The sequence below is a fragment of the Schistocerca serialis genome, chromosome 6, assembly GCF_023864345.2.
Source record: "Schistocerca serialis cubense isolate TAMUIC-IGC-003099 chromosome 6, iqSchSeri2.2, whole genome shotgun sequence".
In the NCBI taxonomy this organism is placed as follows: Eukaryota; Metazoa; Arthropoda; class Insecta; order Orthoptera; family Acrididae; genus Schistocerca; species Schistocerca serialis.
Genome location: NC_064643.1, coordinates 214,078,750 through 214,101,479, shown reverse-complemented (window position 1 = coordinate 214,101,479; position 22,730 = coordinate 214,078,750). Strand labels below are relative to the sequence as shown.

Below are 22,730 nucleotides of genomic sequence, written 5' to 3'. Positions count from 1 at the left end.
GGGAGGAAAGCCCGAAAGTGGTGTCAGTGATCCACATAGCACAACGACTACAAGAAGTTAAAAAATATGGGGTACTATGATCGAGCAGCTCCTCATAAGCCATTCACTTCTGTAGTCAATGCTAAGTGACGTTTGAGGTGGTCTAAAGAACGATGTCACTGGATAATGGGTGACTGAAAACGAGTGATGAGTCACGTTATACCCTGTGGTAATCCAATAGAAGGGTTTGGGTTTGGTAAATGCTTGGAGAACGCTACGGTCTCCTGTTGGGTACACCGTTCGCCTGGTGCAAGTCTTTCGAGTTGACACCACTTCGGCGACTTGCGTGTCGATGGGAATGAAATGATGATGATAAGAACAACACAACACCCAGGCCCTGAGCCGAGAAAATCTCCGACCCAGCTGGAAGTCGAACCCGGTCCGTTAGGTATGACATTCTGTCATGCTGATCACTCAGCTACCAGAGGTGGACAGAAGGTGGTGCTATAGTATGGGAGTTTTTTCGTGGTTAGTGTGTGGTCTCCCTATTGCTCCTTAAAAAAACGGTAAATTTGGAATGATATGAACACATTTTACAGCATTGTGTAGTGTGTACAGTAGAGAAACAGTTCAGAGACTGTCGTAGCGGCCCCATATCAGTTTGAAGGCCCACACGACAGACAAGCAAGGTGGGCTGCCGACCTCCCTTCAAGAGCTCATAACAAAACATCGCCAGTGAATGTAAACAACAACAGACCTTCCGCATAAACATGGCACTACTTCATGTAAAGCCATGTGACAGATATCCGACAATGTGATTAAGTGTAGCACTCTGCAGAATCGTTGTTATAAGCATGCCAACAGAGTCAAACCAGCAGTGTGTACCTACAGCTAGGACAGCTCTGGCCAATAGCTACGCTGGCTCTAGCCCAGCAGACACTCGCAGTAGTCTTCTGTAGAAATGTGGAGCTTATTGGGCATAACGCCACTTTCGAATTATGTAGCGCAGTATTTTGGTTGTTATTATTTCTTTTCATTGTCTTGTAACTTTTATCTGGCTTTGGCCACCACAAGAATTATCGTGTTTCTTGTTCCTCTTGAGTTTGGAAATTAGTGCCCATCAAGAACGCGTTTTAGTTAAATACAGTGTGTTCAGACTTGATCATTAGTTCTTTCCTGCCGACCGCAGGACACTGCAGAAACGGTGATTCTTTTTATCAGCATGACGATGCTTGCTTTCTTACTTAATTTTAAGGGCGTTTCCACTCTTCAGCAGTTGCCCTGTATTCCCATTCGCCCAGGGACGACCACTCCAGGACTGCTTTTGGCCATCGTCCTTGCTGCATTTACTGTATATGGCCATACCACTGAGGGGCTCTATTCCCATTTCTTTGCACAATTGCCTGTCAATGCACCCTGTCATAAAATAGCATCTATGAGGCAATAGTTTGTGCTCAATAGCCGGCCGCTGTGGCCGAGCGGTTCTATGCGCTTCAGTCCGAAACCGCGCTGCTGCTACGGTCGCAGGTTCGAATCCTGCCTCGGGCGTGGATGTGTGTGATGTCCTTAGGTTAGTCAGGTTTAAGTAGTTCTAAGTCTAGGGGACTGATGACCTTAGATGTTAAGTCCCATAGTGCTTAGAGCCATTTGAACCATTTGTGGACAATAACATCCCTGACATCCATGAAAAGACTGGCATAGCCACAGTTCCGATCTGAACTCAATGGAGCACCTTTTGGAAGAATTAGAACGTCAACTCCAGACCACAGCATCCGACATTACAACCTTCTCTGATTTCAGCTTTTGAGGATTCATGGGCCACCATTCCTCTACAGACATTGTCACTACATTGAAAGTGTTCTTCTGAAGTTAAAGCCATCAAAAAGGTGAAATATGGACACATTCCAAATTCATGTCCACTAATAGGTGTCCACATGTTTTTGGTCATGTAGTGTATGCCTCTGTACGCACCCTAATCTCTCCTGTCTTATTTCCACAGGAGAACACACAACTGTGGCTACAGAACTGTTGCATAACCATACCCTAAAATAAGTTCCTAAATTCATCCAAAAAGCTTTCGTGAAAACAAAGTCGCCTTTTCCCCAAACGTTCCCATGTCACTTCCCCAAGTATCTCTACAGCGTTTTAGTATGGGCTGTGCCGATCTGTTGCTGCCCTGAATTCAATTTCTGCTGTGAAGCTTACTTGAGAAACACTACAAGAGCTGGATCAATACTCTGAAATTTCTCGCTCCCCCGTCTCGAATACGATTTGATATGTTTCCCCATATCCAGAAACCATCTAATAATTATAAACATTCCGTCCGCATCTGTTATCACAATTTTTACATGACCGTTTCATTTCACGTCGCTTCTTAGAATTACCACTAAATGTTTAACCAAAGTGCTGAGCTCAAGACGTTCACAATTAAAGTCTTACCAAACAGCATTTTCTATCCACAAATAAGTAAGGAGATTGCTCACCACTTATCCATTGAGCGTAATATGTCCGTGCAGTGTAGTCACTGGATATCGATTCCTCCAGTCCAAAAGGCTCTTTCTGGACTGGAAAGGCAGCAGCAGTATGCACAACCATTAGGCATCCAACCTGAAGCAAGAGAAACATAACAGATTAGCTAACGTTCTGAACAAGGTTGTCCACAGATAAGTTACTTTCTTTTTATTGCTCATTGTTCTGTTTTGAATGCTCAAATCCCGCTTAATTCTAGATTTGGTATGGAAACGTTTTAATGTTAGACTAAATTTTATCTGTCAGATATATGTCGGGTGTTCATCCGTCTGGCAATCTGAATCGCCAAGTTTATGGAATGCAGCGCCGTTTCTTCGCTGTTGTCTTGTGAGCACTCTTGGCTGAGAAGACGTGTTCTAGACGTAAACTGAAGGTAGAGAAGCGGAGAAAGGGAAGGAAAGGAAAGGACGGGGATCACTGCTGCCAGCTGCATTGGGACAATAGGCGGAATCAGCGGCGACGAGTGAAAATGTGTACAAGACCAGGATTCGAACCTGGGATCTCCTGCTGACTAGCCAAGTGTGTTAACCACTGCGCCAACCTGGACACAGCATTATTGCAACAGCATGGAGTATCTCAGCACGTCTCACAGCCAATGCCCATTCCCATCGAGCACCACATATCTGCAGACCCTGTCCAGTTCCTTCACGTTCGCTATTATGATATGCCCATAGGACGTCAGACATGTCCAAAAGAACAGACACTATGCATTCATATGATTGATTCACCTTCTTCACTGAGGCCACAAATACGTCCGACCTCCTGTGGGAATCTCAGACTAGAGAACATGGAGGAGACGGACAGGGACTGCAGACAGACGGCGCTCAATGGGAATGTGAATCAGCCATAGGCGTGCTGAGATGGTCCGCACATTTGCAGTTACGTTGTGTCTCGGATGGCACAGTGCTTACCGCACCTGCCTAGTAAGCAGGAGATGCCGGGTGCAAATCCTGATCAGATACACGTTTTCACTCATTGCCGCTAAGTCCACCTAACGTCCAAATGCAGCTGACGGCAGTGATCCCCAGTAGTAGGGCAAAGTGGGCATGGCCCATTCTGCATTGTTGCCAAATTTATTCAAGATGGCGGATTGAAGAAGGTAGCCATAGATGTGGGAATATCCAAGGTCCACAAGAAAGACAGGCCATTGTGCGTATGTCACGAAGGTAGGCTTGAGTTCGCTCACTCGTTCAGCTGAGCAGACAAACCACGTTTCTACACCTGTTAACTCATAGCTAGGTGTGTACGTGCAAACGAGAATTGCTTGTTCTTCTAGAATCCGCTATTATGGAGTCTTTCTGTTAGTAGTCCTACAATGATAGAGAGTACATAGGCCTACTAATAATTTATTACAGCTGTACTGGGGTACTACGAAATTAAAATCATGTCAAAATGATTATCAGCAGCATAAGGCATCACATCTTGTATAAAATGAGGACTGTTAAGCAGAAGGGACTAAATACTACAAACAAGCCGTTATTCCATTTATGTCGAGAATTGATTTTAAGGTTTGTTGTACAAGTAGTAATCAGTAAGACTTCATAATACCAGATTCCAGTAGAAGATGCAATTCTCGTTAGTATGTACGCGCTCAGCCACGAGTAAACAGGCCTAGAGACGCATTTTGTCTGCTAAGCTGAGCTAGCGTACGAGCTCAGGCCTACCTTTGTGATGCACATTTTTCTCGTGGGCCTCGGGCAACGTCGAAGTGACGTCATGGTGGGAAGTTCAAATTTTGAAGGAAAAATGTGTCAATTGGGCTAACTTCACGAACCTAGCCCTCCTCCTCCCCCCTCATCCCATCTCCTCCACCATCTGGAAATTGGCAGGAAAAGGGCTCAGTTTGCGCTGGGCTGCAAGTAGGATGGAGGTAAGTCTTTATTTTGTATATATTGCTCCCATTCCCTCCCCTTCCCCCACCTGGAAATTGATGGGAAAAGGACTCAGTCTATACTGGGCTGACAGATAGAATGGATGTAAGTATGCATTGTTTATTTAAACAATTTGAGTTGGCATAGACAGTAACTCTGTCTGGTGTGTTCACCATGAAATCCACAGTACAACTGACCTAGTTCACAGCACCGCCATTAAAGAACGCTGTCTGCCCTCCCCCTCTCCTCTCCTGTGACATAATCCAAGATCGCGGTCTACGGAAAAACGGCGGGAAAAGAACTCAGTCAATGTCTAGCTGCTGGACTGGGAGGACAGACATAACTGTTTGGTGAGTTCAATGGATGAGATGTCCACGCTGGAAAAAAGGAGTATGTTAACTGTAGTCATGCATGTGAGGATTGTGTCAATAGCTAAGATATTTGGTGAAGACGAATACGCTTCATGAAATAATGACAATGCAGCAGGATGGGACTAAGTTACGCTTCACAGGTCATACTGATAAATGTGTGTGGTGTAACTGTTGATCATTCGACAAAAGTCCAGTCAGTATGTCTTCTGAACCGCGAGAGGCAAGATTTTAACCCACTCTGATGTTTGACCTCTTCCAATTGGCACGGAGACTCGAGCAGAGATTGCGCCGGCTCATGGCACAGCCACATGGTAGCCGCAGGGCTGCGTGCTAAACACTTTCTGTGCCATTGGAAATAGCCGCGGCGCTCCACCTCCTTCCCAACCCAGTGTACAGACACCTTTGTTGTTGAACATAAACTGATTCAGCTGTTGCTGTGGAATATTTTCACATACATAACTTCAAGGGATGTCACAGGGTCTAAATGTACCACTGCACAAAGAAATAGAGCTTTGCAGATGATGCGAGAATATTTAAACTATTGCACGTTTTATTCCGAGGAATACCACCACCGCAACACTTGAACACAGACTCTAAAAACGTCGCGACACACTTGTGAAACCGTCCCAAAGACACTTCCCGCGTTTATGGGAAATACCCTTGTCTTTGGGCACAAGCTGCTTCAGGAGTTACTAAATACCATTGAATATGTCTCTAAATGCGCTTTAAAAAGATCGATGCACAGTAGTTTGCTTCAATTTCGCGATGTATACCACCACACTTGAATACGGACTCTAAAAAGATCGCGACACACTTGTGAAACTATCCCTGAGTCACATCGCGCGTTTTTGTGGAAAATACCGCTGTCTTCGAGTAGGGGCCGCTTCAGTAGTTACTAAATTCAGCTGAATATGTCTCTAAATACACACTTTCTTCAAACAAGATCGCTGCACAGTAGTCTGCGTCAATTTTGTGATTGTATATACACCCGTGCGAACAAGGACTCTAAAAATCGGTGCGCAGTTGTGAAATCTCCCTGAGACACTATACACTCTTTTGTGGGAAATAGATCCCGAAACCGATATCGGCTGCAATATCTCATTTCATGCACCAAAATGATGATATTTAGAAGTCAAAATAGTCTCTGTAAATCTAAACAGGAAGCTCACCGCTTTTGTAGTTTTAGTTGCTTGTTTGAAGGCAGAGAAAAAATTTCTGACTCCTACAGCAGCTGTGGTGTTCATTACTTTTCTGAAACGGTGAGTGGGCTTAGTTAACATTTGCTGCTGCTGTCAGGGGCGTTATTTTCCTCACTTCTCGAAGCACACCGATGTCTAGGCACAGACGGGAAAATCAGAACAATTATACAACGACAATTCGAAGCACTGTGCTACAGACGAGAAAAATGGCTGGAATTTGTGAATTTTCGATGTCCTACAGCTGCTGGTCTAGACATGCTCGAAAGACACAATGTCGACTTGGGGAAATCATCCCACTGGACCGAACCAGAGGAGGATGGTCTGCTAAGACTTGTCTCTGAACACTCTAACGAAGAAGACATCACGTGACTCTCAGAACTTCCCGCAGATACCTTGCACCCGTCTTGTTCAAACCAATGTGTAGAGGCCCCCATGCCCCGCACAATGGCTGTCTTGTAATTGAGCATTATGATTGGCTCTTACTGAATTTACCCACCAAACCGCTGCTGCTACTGGTGGTATGGAAGCAAAGACCGTCATGTTCTGTAGACGAGACATTCAGTGGCAAAATTATTTTGTACAGATCGAAAAAAACATACAGCAGTCATATTGCACTGACAGTTAAACCCTGCAGAACTAATCCACAAATCATGAACTACGAAAACTATCGCCAAAGACACTTCCCCAATTACACTGCTCTACTACTGTCGAGGAATGTTTGAATTTTTCGATGGGAAACCCGCCAAACTCCTGTCGATCTCGGAGCACTGTCTGCTCATTTTTCTACATACAGATAAATTACGGGACTTTAAATAGCAAAGCTATTTGTTGCAAATCGACAAAAAACATGCAGCACTCATATTGCACAGACTGTTAAACAATACAAAATTGGTGTATAGATCGAGAAATACGGGAACTATCGCCAAAGACACGTCCTCAATTACACTTCTCTGCTACTGTCGAGGAAAGCTTGAATTTTTCAGCGTGAAACCAATCTCCAACTTTGCTAGAGCATCATATATCATATCGATGTAGTAAACACAATTCGTATCCTGCACCATACAACATCATCACTTCTACATCCTGCCGCTGGCTTTCGATTACCAGACACTTGCACATATTAGAGCATGCACCGTAGATGTTTCTCGCAGCACTAGATATTTCCCGTGAGGTCGGACAATTATCCATCGTGGCCAACATCCGTAAGTCAACTGCCTCCACTCACGTTGCCCAGACACGCGATCAGAGCGCCCTCAGCGGACTGTGGTCACTCTCTGAACTGGTGTTCAAAGGTTGGGTTGGTTCCCCTTGGCACAAAGACGTTACTGTTTCTGGCCCCATCCTGCTTGCTTGCTTGCTTTCTACCATGCTTTCTACAAGGATTTCTCTGGGATTACAAGAACATATGTATTCTCACGTAGTTTGCCAGAATATCATGTCATTTACGTGATAGTTCTCAATATCAAGCACATAGCAGTTTGCTGCCGATCACATTCACCGTATAAATCTGAAGATAAAGTGCGGAAATCATACCTCTAGAAACCCGAAACTTTAGCGAGGTGCAGCGAGATGGAATGTGCCGCAAACCACTGAGTAACTAGAAACTAACTCGTCTGTGAAGATCTTTTCGTGAAAACTCGAAAAAATAGAGGAAACTGATAGTTCCACCCTCGTCAATGATATAACGGATTCCATATCACCATTGTACTTTACAAAGTCAATGTTTAGAGAACTGGCATACATTTCTTCCACCCATCTTTCACCATCCAAATGCATACAACACACACCACAATCGATGTTCTCTCAACGAAATAAAGATGGGAAATTTGTAGCAGCAGTCAGTTGGACAATTTAAATGCGAGGGAGTAACTCTTCAGCGCAAACACTGCCTGTACTGATTCAAATGGTCCAAACGGCTCTGACCACTATGGGACTTAACATCTGAGGTCATCAGTCCCCTAGAACTTAGAACTATTTAAATCTAACTAACCTAAGGACATCATACACATCTATACCCGAGGCAGGATTCGAACCTGCGACCATAGAGGTCGAGTGGTTCCAGACTGAAGCGCCTAGAACCGGTTGGGTCTAGGGCGCTGAAGTCATGGACTGTGCGGCTGGTCCCGGCGGAGGTTCGAGTCCTCCCTCGGGCATGGGTGTGTGTGTCTGTCCTTAGGATAATTTAGGTTAAGTAGTGTGTACGCTTAGGGACTGATGACCTAAGCAGTTAAGTCCCATAAGATTTTACACACATATGAACATTTTTGAGCCGCTCGGCCGGCCGGCCGAAATGGCCGTGCGGTTCTAGGCGCTGCAGTCTGGAACCACGAGACCGCTACGGTCGCAGGTTCAGGTTCGTATCCTGCTTCGGGCATGGATGTGTGTGATGTCCTTAGGTTAGTTAGGTTTAACTAGTTCTAAGTTCTAGGGGACTAATGACCTCAGAAGTTGAGTCCCATAGTGCTCAGAGTCATTTGAACCATTTTTTTGAACCGCTCGGCCACACCGACCGGCGCCTGTACTGAAGCTGCTCAAATTTCTGTGGAGAACACATGCGATCACGAAGGCTGCCCCACACATATTGAGTATTAGTTCATTATCAGCCACCTAGAGGGCCACACAGTTAGGTCAGTTGCATTCCTGAATCCCAGCTGGACTCTCCAGTCCGCCATAAGCCAGAAACGTCAATTGTTCCGGCCACAGACTACCGCTGCAACGCGTGCTCCTACATACCAGTCAGAATCGTCCTAAGAAACAAGCCACATATATTTTATACCTGTATTTACAATTAAATATTACGATTGCTGCCTCAATCTGACGACAATCGATAGTCAGGGAAGTATCGGAAATACCCCCTCCTGACGTCTGTGGCTCTGGAAACATCAAAATCAGTAGCATTCTTATGACTGGACATAATTTTACATGTCAAAAAATCTCATTCCGCTTACGGCTATTGCAATTTTCCACATCAAATCCGTACCTTCCTTATGATCCGACAAAGCCATTAACTTTGCGCATGTCAGAACACAGACATACTTTATAAGGCTGCTGATCACAGCAAATCTATAACACATCCCCTACTAAGTACAATACTTCGCCAATAACTGAATGCTGGTGACACCAAACAATATTGAGCGAAAATCCGTGATGGATCGACATTTCTCATGTGTTTGCCTTGTGAGTGGTACCAGTGTGTCTTAGGAAGAGAGACATAATCGTCTTACAAACCACCAGAAGCTAAAAATACAATCGCAGCGACTATGTTACTGTCACAAGCGGTCCAGATTCTACAGGTGAACACGAGTATCATTAATGATATCTTTGTTTAAACTTGTACAAGCTTTATAAATCGAGATATGGTACTCCCTCAAAATGAAGTGATTTTCGACACAAATATAGCGACATTGAATACAGGAGGTGATTGAGGGGTGTCTATTAACAGACCGTCGCCAGCGGTGTAAGCTCGAAATAAAAGTACCGAATTTAGAAAGTGATAAGGCTAAATGACGTGGTGAGTAGCCAGTGTTTGCAATTCCCTCATGCCACTGCTAGATATTTCTCCGGTATTTGTAACACATTCTATACGGATGCCATGTCAGAGGTTCTGTGATGTATCCACTGGGTTGTAGACGATGGTTGATTGAAAATGATCACATTAAGTAGATGGTATGCTATGCGACAAATCACTTTAAAAAAAATTCAACACTTGATTGAGGTTGTAAGAAATGTTCACTGGATTTCCAGATCTATAGTTTTACGCCTTCTGGTAGAAATGTTGTCTCCGGTTTGGAATCAAGTCTTTCCATTCAACCACATACCTCCGTTTGGTCCTACGGAGATGTCTTTTAATGATTACAGCCACTAGTGAATCATATTCGTGGCATTCTCATATCTCTGAACGAGTCACCTTTTTCGATTTATGACAGGACTGTCCTTTTTGACCACTCGGTGGAAATGGGAGAATGTTATAAATCCACCAACTGTATACGATGTGTAAGGCCAGAGCCAAAACGAAGCTTTCTGCAAAAACACGAGATAGTAGTAGAAAAGGACAGTATTGTATCTGGAAGAAGGACAAGGATTTTGCTACTGCATTGCAGTGCGTCTCCAAACTACATACACATACTGCTGTCTAAAGGACATCTGCGTCCCTCAGGGTAGATTCACGTCTGTAACCCAAACATTCTCTCCATCATCATTATATTGAACCATCCAACACAGAATAAAAAACTACAAACTATAAAAAACTCTACTAACATCATACAGCAGATAAATCGATGAGGTATTACTTGCCACTGTGATATATATATATCGAAAACAAATACCATCTGCTTGCTGGCATCGAGCATATGTGGCGATCCTGTTAACTATATAGCTATTGGTCCACTCAGTTGTCGAAGTCACCTGCACAGATCAGTGTAAAGTTTCGTCGCCTGTGTTGTAGGAGGACCATATATCACAGACTAACAGTCGCTAGAGAGGGTCTCTGTGTTGTTGTTCTTTGATACATTTTTTTCCTGCTGTAACACGTGCACACAATGTACAATGTATTACTACAGCTTTGTACACCATCCCACATTTTGATTTGTTCGTTTTTTTCCGCCACGACTTCAACGGCTGTGTCAGGTACTAAAATGACATTCACACGTTTCGATTCATTGGCGCTCACAGAAAACTAGACATCAAGCGGGGTAAATTATGTTGCTGCTGCTGCTGCCACAACACACACACACACACACACACACACACACACACACACACACACACACACGCGATGATTTTAAATTAAAAAAATTGCAGCATATGGAAACTGGAAGACTTTTGCTGCATTGTGGAGCGTTTCCAAACAGCTGTGTGAAGGTGATCGATGACCTGTACATTTAAACTCATCTTTCACAGTGACGGGGTAGCAGATGGCTCGGTGCTCCGTTTCGACTGATTTCTCAAATTACTGTCATGTATGCGACCAGTGTTTCGGTGCTAGCCATCCCCAAAAGGTGTTGCCCCTCCACCAAGACTCTTCCTCTATCTCAAACAAGTGATATCCGTCAGTCATTATGTGTTAATCAGCAGTGTACCAATGGATGGATGGGATGGGAAAGACACTGTCGACGTACTGTAACAAGGAACGAAGTTGATAGTGCGATCAATTTTAGCAATTTTACCGTAATTTCAAAGCCGACCAATGACACGACAGCACGCTTCCCAATTCCTGTATCATCACTAAAAGTGCCTCTCTTCTAATTTGTGAATGTACAATGAAGCGCTAAAGAAACTGCTATAGGCATGCATATTCAAATACAGAGATACGTAAAGAGGCAGAATACGGCGCTTTGGTCGCCAACGTCTATATAAGAAAACAAGTGTCTGGTGCAGTTGTTAGATCGGTTACTGCTGCTACAATAGTAGGTTATCAAGATTTAAGTGCTTTTGAACGTGATGTTATAGTCGGCGCACGAGCAATGGGACACAGCATCTCTTAGGTAGCGATGAAGTTGGGATTTTACCGTACAATCATTTCACGAGTGTACCGTGAATATCAGGAATCCAGTGTAACCTCCCCCCGTAATTTTAAAAGAAAGAAAATATAGCAATACTTAATAGAAATGGGGAGCCAGGTGTAACGTCCCCACAAAAATTTTAAAAGAAAATAACGATACTAATTAGAAATGCTGATGGACACGGCTCTATGCGTAACCTGCCCACAATCAAATGTACTGACAATGGCAACAAATGTGAAATTCGCAATCTGACTCAATTATAAATCCTTCAAAAAATTAAAGTCCATTCAGTGACAAGAAAATTCAATTAAACCGAAATATCGGTCTTTGGCCCTGTGTAAAAACAATCAGAATTAAAGTCTTACCTCAGAATAAATAGATGTCACATATCTGCTCTTGTTGTTGCGCACCGCTCGGAGGAACTGCATTGCAAATAATAATATTCTCCTTTTTTTTGTAATTCTAGTGAAATTTTTCTTCAAAAAGAAGTGGAATGAAATGGGAAGTGCAACGAGATCTTTAGTTCAAAAAAAATTAAACTTTTGAGAAAATGCTTTTGAAATAAAAAATTATTATTGGGAGACTTGTTGGAGAATAATTACAATAAATAAAATTTTTCATTATCTAATGATTATATTAATTAACAGTATACCTTATTCCTCATCTTGACCATTGTTGCCGACCGCCTACATCACACAACCGCACTGGGCTGCTACTACTGACCGACCGCTCTGCATGACGACTACAGACTGAGTACTGCTCTCAACTAGACAGAGCTACAGACTCGCAACGACTGACTGACTGCTACTCTGCATAGCGACAACTAACTCGCAAAGACCACAACTGACTGAGAACCGCTCGCAACACTCGCGCGGTCAAGCGCATACTCTCTGGTCACAGATGCTACAATGCCTCGCCATCGCTGCTGCGTTACATACGTGTTTCATAACCCTCCACTCGGGGGGCAAAAATTTGGCAGCGATGGTGAGTCATTTGGACTTGCCAAGCGCGGCAAAATTTTTCTTTAATTAACAAAATCCTACAACTTACAGAATATTTAAATGTTGTGCACACGCACTAAGTACAAAATATATCAGACAAGGACAAAATGTGAATACTAAACATAGTAGCAAATCAGAAAAAAGTATATACAAACTTTTTGACAGATAAAGTGCACAGGCACTGAAAAAATTCTTTAGCATATGCAGAACAAATAAACAGACTGGCAAGAATAATTAGATGTAGTACATAAAGTAAATGTTGTGCACACGCACTAAGTACAAAATATATCAGACAAAGACAAAATGTGAGTACAAAACATAGTAGCAAATCAGAAAAGTATATACCAATTATTTGACAGATAAAGTGCACAGGCACTGAAAAAATTCTTTAGCATATTCAGAACAAATAAACAGACTGGCAAAAAAATATTATGTTGACAAGTGTACATGCACTGAAAAATGTCTTTAGCATTTTCACAACAAATAAACATAATGGCAAAAAAAAAATTCATGTCCAAAGTGCACATGCACTGAAAAATGTCTTTAGTATTTTCACAACAAATAAACATAATGGCAAACATCATGTCGACCAGTGACATAAGTGTACTCACACTGGAGTTTAGCGAATCGAAAAATGTATAACCTATGAACATAAATGATGTTACCAAAAAAAATTTTTTCTTTATGTGACAAGAATCAGGATAGGAAAGGGAAGGATTGCATCATGGTTGTAGCACTTTAGATTGCACACAGCTGCTCTGAAAGTCCATATCTTTCCACAGTAGTACAACACCAAGTGACACAACTTGAAGTTCTTTTCCCATCAGAATTTATCAGTGTAGCCAAGACACTGAACTGTCGTAGTAATGTTCCATGTTTTCATTTTGGCAGTACATTAGGTACACCAAACAGTGGGACCATAATAATGTCTTCATCGCTCATGGTGGTGGACAGCATGTCGTGTCAACACCACACTCTTACAAGGCACACCAACGTAGAATTAGTGCAAAACCAAATATAGTGCTCCATGATCACTGGGATAAACAGGACAAATGGACATTGCAGTAATTCAGGGTAGTCAGCTTATGAGGTGAAGGACATCAAGTCACATAATATTGACAATTACAGTCTTCATTGATAGTTCGTGGCATTCATAGCCCAGTTATTGAACATTTCTGTACCAAGTATGTAGTATTACAGAAAAATGTTCATTAATTGTTTTACATAGAATCAGTAGCCTTCTTTTCCTGGTTACAAAATATTATGAAATAATCGCATTCTTTTCAGTTACAGAGTATAATTAAGAATCATTAACCTTTTCCTAATTACAGTTAATTAATCATTTGTTTTTAATTAATCATTTGTCTAATTACAGTTAATTAATCATTTGTATAATTACAGTTAATTAATCATTTGTCGTTAATTAATCATGTGTCTAATTACAGTTAATTAATCATTTGTATAATTACAGTTAATTAATCATTTGTCGTTAATTAATCATGTGTCTAATTACAGTTAATTAATCATTTGTCGTTAATTAATCATTTGTCTAATTACAGTTAATTAATTAATCATTTGTCATTTCAATATACTAAGAATTATTAGCCTTAATTAATTACAAAGCATTATTAAACAGTACCATAGTTAATTAATTATGTGTCATTCCAATCTATTAAGAATCATTAGTCTTTTCCTAATTACAAAGCATTATGAAACAGTCACATTTATTTCCAATTACAAAGTATGAACATTGAAAACAAGAGTTAATTAATGGCATAATTAATAACAATTTCGTTGATTGACATTAATTATTGGCACTCAGTGGCCATCAAGTATTGAATAGAATAAAACATAGTTCATCATTCAGTATTATTCAGATCATTACAAAGTCATTATTAAAAATCAGTTAATTACAGTCAAATCATTAGTAATCACAGGCATTACAATAAACAGTGGCAGTTATTAGCTAGTGACAAAGCATTATTTTGAATATAGTCTCATTAAGAGGTCATTACTCGAGTGACATGCTATTCAGAGTTGATCAGTATTATTCAGAATTATCATAAACTAGTGACATTATGTGGGACTGGTAATACATTTTTTTTGGTAGCAATGCATTGCGTTGGGATCGATAATTAATTGCTGAGGCATAATACTTTTTGCTTTTGACCTATTGCTGCAAATGAGGATAGGTAACGTCATTCGTCATGAGTCAGCTGTAGCAAGATTATGTAACAAGGCAGTACATGTGATCACATTTATAAATGATAAACACAAATGGGTAAAAAATATAAAAATGCAAGTACTAGAACAGGTATAATAAGTAACAGGTTTAGTAAGTGTCATGAAAAACTTCTCCTGGAAAAAATACAAAAACGGATTATTGACCTGAAAGAAGAAACGCACACTATGCTGAAAAGTAGTGAACTTCGAATTAACAAGTAGTGAAATGTGTATAAAATGTGTTCCATAGCTGTCCTTTCCAAAACTTTCCGTCATCCTACTATGCAATGTAACACCTGCTGTCAAAGCAAACCGCAACAAATACTTAAATAACTACGTGGCATAAAGAAAAAAAACTTCATTATCCATATCATCATAGCTTCACCATTATCATCACCTGTAGAGAAAAACTTCATTATTCATAATACCATTTCCTTCATCATTATTCATCAGTATTCACTATCATCTGCAAAAAATCACTTCATTACTCATTACATAACTATTCCTTATCTCTAGCATATTTCATCACTAAAACTAAGATGTGTAGTTCTCTCTGACAGCCTGCATCAATCACCTTGTATTCTGAAAGAAAAAATTAGCTAAGACTGCTATTCTGTGATGAGTATAGTATAGTCTTGTTAATGCTTGTTAATCCTGATCCCTTTACTCTTCCTCATAAAGTTATTGCATCTCCTTTCGTTTATTCCGTAGGTGAAATTCCCATTTATGTTAAATTTATTTCTTAGAATCATCATTCCTTTCTGAAATTGATGAACAAAGATTAATGTCTTGCATTTAAATCCTATACCCACTAAATAATGACTGGTTTATGGTGACACAATTAACCATACAGCATAACATGACAGAAAACGTAATATGTCCAAGACATTGACAGTGTTCGGATGCGAAAAAATGTACACAGAATAATACAATGCAGTAGCAAAAAAAATGTGAAACAGTCACGATGTTGAGATGTCATAAGGCAAAAAAAAAAATGTCAAAGTCGACTGGTGTGTGTTATATCTTAACTATTTCATAGTGCATACAAACAAAACTGGAGTACAGTCATATACACAAAAAAATGGAAAATGTGCACGGTCTGATGTGTAACGACAAGAAAAGCGACCTGCTAACCTTACCTTGCCGGGCACTTGCCAAAAAAAAAAATACGATAATCATCAATAAGTAGTCACATAAATATAATTGCAGAAATAGTCGTAAATGTGTAAATTCATCTGGAAAAATATGCACGGTCTGATGTGTAACGACAAGAAGAGCGACCTGCTAACCTTACCTTGCCGGGCACTTGCCAAGAAAAAAAATACGATAATCATCAATAATTAGTCAGGTGAATTAATTGCATTAGTAAATGGCATCATAGTGTGTTGAATCATACAGTGGTTTCACTCAATAAACGGTTTAATGTTTGAGATATGGTGATTGCCTTTCGATTTTCTGGTTCTCAAAGTTTCGACGTGTACAACATTGGGGTGAGGGATACTGCGAATCCGATACGGACCTGCGTATAGAAGTTCAAATTTACTGCACTTACCTTTTAATTTGCTGGATAAATAGTGGGTACGTACTAATATCTTCTGTCCAACGTGAAAGTCGCGGCGTGTACAAACCTGTTTTTGCTGTCTTCTCCGGCGCTCTGCGGCACGTTTGATGTTGTTCAGCGCAATGTCAATTATTTCGTGGTGTCGTAGGCGACGATTTTTGGGGAATTCTATTAATTCTTTAATTTTGTTCGGTGGTTCAACGTTTTTCAGTATAACAGTCGGAGATAGCATAGTGGATTCATTTGGAATGGAATTAATTACATCTTGGAATGAGAGTATGTGTGTATCCCAATCAATATGTCTTTTGTGGCAGTATATTCGGCACAGCTTACCAATTTCTTTCATTAATCTTTCACAGGGGTTCGAAGAAGCGTGGTACTTGGATATATAGATCGGAGAAATGTTTCTGGCTCGTAACATGCGTGTCCATACGCTACTACGAAATTGAGATCCATTGTCAGAAATTACTTTCATTACATGCCCTACATGAGATAGAAAATGTTTTACAAATGCTTTCGAAACAGTTTTAGCAGTAGCTTTGCGTAATGGAGTGAAAGTAACAAATTTTGAAGTGAGCTCAACAGCGACAAAGATGTAGCAAAAACCTCTGTTAGTTCTCGGAATCGGACCAAAAATATCTACTGCGGCCATGTGTCTTAATTTCACAGGTATAATGGGATATAAAGGAGGAATATGTGAAGTGGTGTCTGATTTAGCTTTCTGGCAAATTTTACAAGACGCTAAAACTCGTCGTATACGTTTTTCCATGTTGGTAAAATAACAGTTCTGTCTCAGTATAAGAAAACATTTTCGTGCTCCGTAATGTGCGTAACTTAAATGAGTGTACCAAATTAATTTGTTAACCAGTTCGTCAGGAATGCATAATAACCAATTGTTGCTGTCAGGATGAGAGCGGCGAAACAGAATGTCATTGCGTACAGTGTAGTGGTTCCTAATCGTAACATTTTTCCTATCTTGCCAAAGGTGTTTAATTTCTTTCCACACATTGTCCTTATTTTGTTCTTGTGCTATGTCCTGTAATGACGATGAAATAAAATTTTCAAATGCAACCTGCTGAATGTACATGACACTGAAATTTGCCTTGCAGAAGTTGGTTGCTACGTCTTGCTGATTGTTACTGAGAGAACGCGATAGTGCGTCTGCTATAACATTTTGTGTGCCGGGAATGTGAACAATCGTAAAATTAAATTCTTGCAAATAAAGTTTCCATCTGCTTAATCTGTCGTGAGTGAATTTAGCCGAGAGTAAAAATTGTATCGCTCTGTGGTCTGTGTAAACGGTGGTATGTCTGCCATAAAGAAAGTGCCTAAATCTCGTAAAAGCCCATACAACACACAATGTTTCTAATTCTGTAACGGAGTAATTTCGCTCAGCAGGTGACAAAATGCGACTTGCAAATGCGATGTTTTTAATTACTATTGAACCATCTTCTTCTATTTCCTGGAAAATGTGTACGCCTAAAGCGGTGTTGGAACTGTCGGTGGCAATGGAAAAATTTCTGGTAAGATCTGGGTGCGATAACAGTGGAGCATTCAACAGAGCATGTTTCAGGTTCATGAATTCAGAGTGTGCTTGCTTATCCCAAGACCAAATACTGTTTTTACCTGTTAATTGACATAATCTGGGTGTGTCTAAAGCAGAATGATGAATAAATTTACGAAAAAAGTTAATTAAGCCCAAAAAACTGCGTAATTGCTTCTTCGTCGTAGGAACACTAATGTCACGTAGAGCCTGAAGTTTTTCTGGATCAGGCGCAATGCCTTCTGCTGAAATTACGTGTCCAAGAAATTTTATGGAAGTTTTGCCAAAATGCGATTTACTGAGGTTAACTGTAAGTCCTTGTGCATGGAAAGTTTGTAACAGTTGTTCAAGAATCAGATTGTATTCAGACCAGTTAGCTTCTGCAATAAGAATATCGTCTACATACGTCGTAATTCTGTCCTTAATGCAAACGTGTGTCGGATGTCGTCAAAATTAATAACATTTTCGTGAAGAAGATTCTGCGTGTCAAAATTATTGCTTACGTTACTGGAATATAAAACCTGTACTGTGTCTGGTGAAATTCTGTCGTACGTGCTATTATTTACGGGAGGATGCTGTGACATTTCGACTATTTGAACTGCTCTGTTATTTCTTACTGACGTGTTACGCTATCGATGACACCTATTGTCTGTTTCATTCATGATTATTTGTTGTTGCTGATGTTGTTGCTGCTCATAAGATCGACTGTCACTAAATGTACGCTGAAAATTATGCTCGTTATTTTTACGTCTGTCATGATAATAATTTCTATACGGCGCATTGCGATGCGAGATGAAATAGTGTGTTGTCTGTACGTAGTTATTTCTTTGCTGCCATGCGTCACTATTTGTTGGAGCTGGGACTATACGTGCACGCGGCGAAACATTAAAGTTTGGTTGACCTTGTAGACAGCATTGTTGGTTACGTATGCTAAGCGGCTTACTTTCATGCTGTTGTGGTGAAAAACATCTATTGTTACAAAAATATGGTTCCTATTGCTGATAATTTTACACATACTGATGATTACGATTTTATCTGTAATTAAAATTACGGCGGTAGTTGTCATTACGGGAGTGCCTACTGAATATTGTCACATTCGGTAAAAGTTTGTCACATGGGATATTCATTACATGTTTCTTAATACTACAAAGAGCAATAGTTAAAGAGCAGTTTGGATAGATATAAAGGATAGTAGAAGAAAAGGCAGCAGTGCAGAAAACTAAAGATGAAACAGCACTACTACAGCTCGGGGCCCTATGCTCGCTACGGCACATATTCATTAAAGCGTAATGAATCCCCTGAGGTCATTTACGCACTGCAAATAAATTTTAGCTTTTGTGTTACAGGCAATAGCGGTAAAATTTCAAAGGCAAATTGTTGTATTCGTGCTAATTCAAGTTTCCTCATTACAGGCAATGCTGATGAAAATACAATAGCAATTTGTCGCTTCAGGTTCAAAGCTAGTTTCTCCATTACAGATAATAGCGGTGAAAGTACAGAAATAAATTGTCGTATACAGTGCAAATCGTGTATCTGTGTTCTGCCATTATTAAATTCCTTACATTTTCTTACAAATGCAAACTGCTTATTATCAACGTTCTCGTCACTGAATTTGAGAACACGTTCGGGTTTGTGTGTGAATCTGTTCGTCTCTGTCATTTCGGTTTTCAAGTTGCGTAGCTTTTCAGATTTTAATTCGCGTGGCTTTTCGGATTTTAAGTCGCGTAGTTGCTGTAAATTGCTCACATTATACACGCTGCGTGAGTCTGACAAATGTTCATAAAGTGGCGTCTGTTGTGTATTATTAACAGAAGTGTTTTTCATTTCTGTTACTTCTTGTTGTAAATTTGATAACTTCCGACGTAACGTGTTGTTAGATGAATCGATTTCATTAATTGTCAGCTGTAAATTTTGAAATTCAGGTGTTTGGATAAAAGAAACCGGTGCAGTATCGTCTGATTTATTGTCATTAGTATTTTCGATAACATCAATACGACTGGCCAATTCATCACATTTTTCAGTCAGTATTTTAACCTGATCATCGGTTTTAGAATCAGACGCATTAATCTGTTTTTGCAACTTGCGCGTAGTTTCGCTCAGTTTTTTAACATCAGCTTTGATGACATCGCACTCCTGTGTTAGATCTAGTTGTTCGAATCTATCTGTCACTGTTTGAATATTTACTGTGTGTGTATCCGTTTTTGCTTTAAGATCAGAAATTTCATCCCGTAATTCCGCGTTCAATTGTTCTATGGTATTAATTTTGTCGGACACTGTAGTAATATTATTGTCTACATACGTCTTCGCTTTCGCGAATATTTTACGTTTGTCCTCTTGTCTCTGTGCAGTGATTGTTTCCATGACTTGTCGTTTTACTTTGTTTTGATCTTGAATAAATCTGCGGAAACGCGTATTACTGTTCTGTATGTGCTGACTAAAGCGCTCGTTAATCTGAGTGTTCTGCTGTTCGAATTTCGCGTCTATCTTTGCGTCCATAGTGCGCGAAAGTTCTACCGTCATTGCTTTAAACTCGTCCCGTAATTGAGCAGCTTTTTCAGAGCATTGTTTAGCCACTCCGCTAATTTCGTCTCTGAGTGTTTCTGTTGCGACTGTTTGCATTTCTCTTAATTCTTGCGCAACAGATTTAATTTCTTCGCTATTTTTTTGTGAACACGCCTCAATTTCCGCGCGCAACTGTTCCTTAGTGTCATGACACTGCGTGGCAACAGCTTTAATTTGTTCACTAAGCTGCCTCGAATTGTCGTCAAATTTTTCATTTTGTTGTCTGACCTGTTCACTAAGTTGCTTGAGGTTTTCATTCTGTTGTTTGTTATCTTCCCTAAGTTGTTTGAGATTTTCGTCATTCTTGTCAAGTTTTTCGTTCTGTTGTTTGAAATTGTTCTCCATTTTCTCACTTTGCTGTTGTATCAAACTTGTCATAATTCGTACCAAGTCAAAATTAGCGTTTATATTCTCTGTGCTGTTTAGTGGTGGATCTAGAACTCTCTCGCTTTCCGTGACCATTTGGTCATTCTGTAATTTAGAAAAAGGTTTGTCAGTCGGATGTACACGGTCAGACATTATTTCGGAATTAAATAAATCCGTCGTACTTTGTGTATCCTGTTCATTTTCATTAGACAAATTTGTCTGTACATTACTTGGATTTTCTGAATCGGGTGTGTTAAGCTCGACAGCGCTCATTACAATAGAGCGTCCCGCGTCATCAATTGTCGTCAAGTTAACAGACGAGACAATTGAGTTCGTTTGTTCATTATCAAGGTAAAAGTCATCATTAGTGGTTGTAATGCATTGATTGTTAGTGAACGCAGGAATGTCATGATTACACTGCGTGTCACATGTCCTATCGGTAAAATTGTTTAAATCGGTAGTTTCGTTCGTAATACCTCGCGATACACTATTCACAGTCTTTCGCGGCATTTTTACAATAGTCAAAATTTTTCACAAAACAAATCAACACAATGCAAAAGCAACACACAAATACAACAAAGCAACAAATTGCCGTTGACCTGTAGAGAGAAAGTCACAATATTATTAAAAGCGTTGCGCTAAATCCTAATTATATCTAAGCAAACAAGAGCAGATATCTGACTGTCGCTCAAAAGACTCTCAACGAAATACGATCCTGGACTGGGTGTCGCCAAGTGTAACCTCCCCACAAAAATTTTTTATAAGAAAATATAGCAATACTTAATAGAAATGTGGAGCCAAGTGTAACCTCCCCCCGTAATTTTAAAAGAAAGAAAATATAGCAATACTTAATAGAAATGGGGAGCCAGGTGTAACGTCCCCACAAAAATTTTAAAAGAAAATAACGATACTAATTAGAAATGCTGATGGACACGGCTCTATGCGTAACCTGCCCACAATCAAATGTACTGACAATGGCAACAAATGTGAAATTCGCAATCTGACTCAATTATAAATCCTTCAAAAAATTAAAGTCCATTCAGTGACAAGAAAATTCAATTAAACCGAAATATCGGTCTTTGGCCCTGTGTAAAAACAATCAGAATTAAAGTCTTACCTCAGAATAAATAGATGTCACATATCTGCTCTTGTTGTTGCGCACCGCTCGGAGGAACTGCATTGCAAATAATAATATTCTCCTTTTTTTTGTAATTCTAGTGAAATTTTTCTTCAAAAAGAAGTGGAATGAAATGGGAAGTGCAACGAGATCTTTAGTTCAAAAAAAATTAAACTTTTGAGAAAATGCTTTTGAAATAAAAAATTATTATTGGGAGACTTGTTGGAGAATAATTACAATAAATAAAATTTTTCATTATCTAATGATTATATTAATTAACAGTATACCTTATTCCTCATCTTGACCATTGTTGCCGACCGCCTACATCACACAACCGCACTGGGCTGCTACTACTGACCGACCGCTCTGCATGACGACTACAGACTGAGTACTGCTCTCAACTAGACAGAGCTACAGACTCGCAACGACTGACTGACTGCTACTCTGCATAGCGACAACTAACTCGCAAAGACCACAACTGACTGAGAACCGCTCGCAACACTCGCGCGGTCAAGCGCATACTCTCTGGTCACAGATGCTACAATGCCTCGCCATCGCTGCTGCGTTACATACGTGTTTCACCAGCAAAACATCAAATCTCTGACATCACCGCGGCCAGAAAAAGATCTTGCCAGAACGAGACCAACGACGACTGAAGAGAATCGCTCAACGTGACAGAAGTGCAACCCTTCCGCCCATTGCTGCTGATTTCAGTGTTGGGTCATCAACAAGTGTCAGCGTGCAAACCATTCAACGAAACATCATCGATATGGGCTTTCGGAGCCGATACCCCTCTCGTGTACCCTTCATGACTGCACCACACAAAGCTTTACGCCTCGCCTGGGCCTGTCAACGCCGACATTGGACTGTTGATCACTGGAAATATGTTGTCTGGTCAGACGAGTCT

At 40.4% G+C, this 22,730-nt stretch overlaps 1 protein-coding gene across 1 annotated transcript in view; it reads right to left on the bottom strand.

Moving 5' to 3' along the window:
• Positions 1 to 22,730, bottom strand: part of LOC126484517 (venom dipeptidyl peptidase 4-like) — a 314,011-nt gene that overhangs the window by 245,853 nt on the left and 45,428 nt on the right. The window contains exon 2 of the mRNA XM_050108064.1: positions 2,463 to 2,586. Coding sequence (XP_049964021.1) covers positions 2,463 to 2,586 — 124 coding nt within the window. The remainder of the gene's footprint in view (positions 1 to 2,462; positions 2,587 to 22,730) is intronic.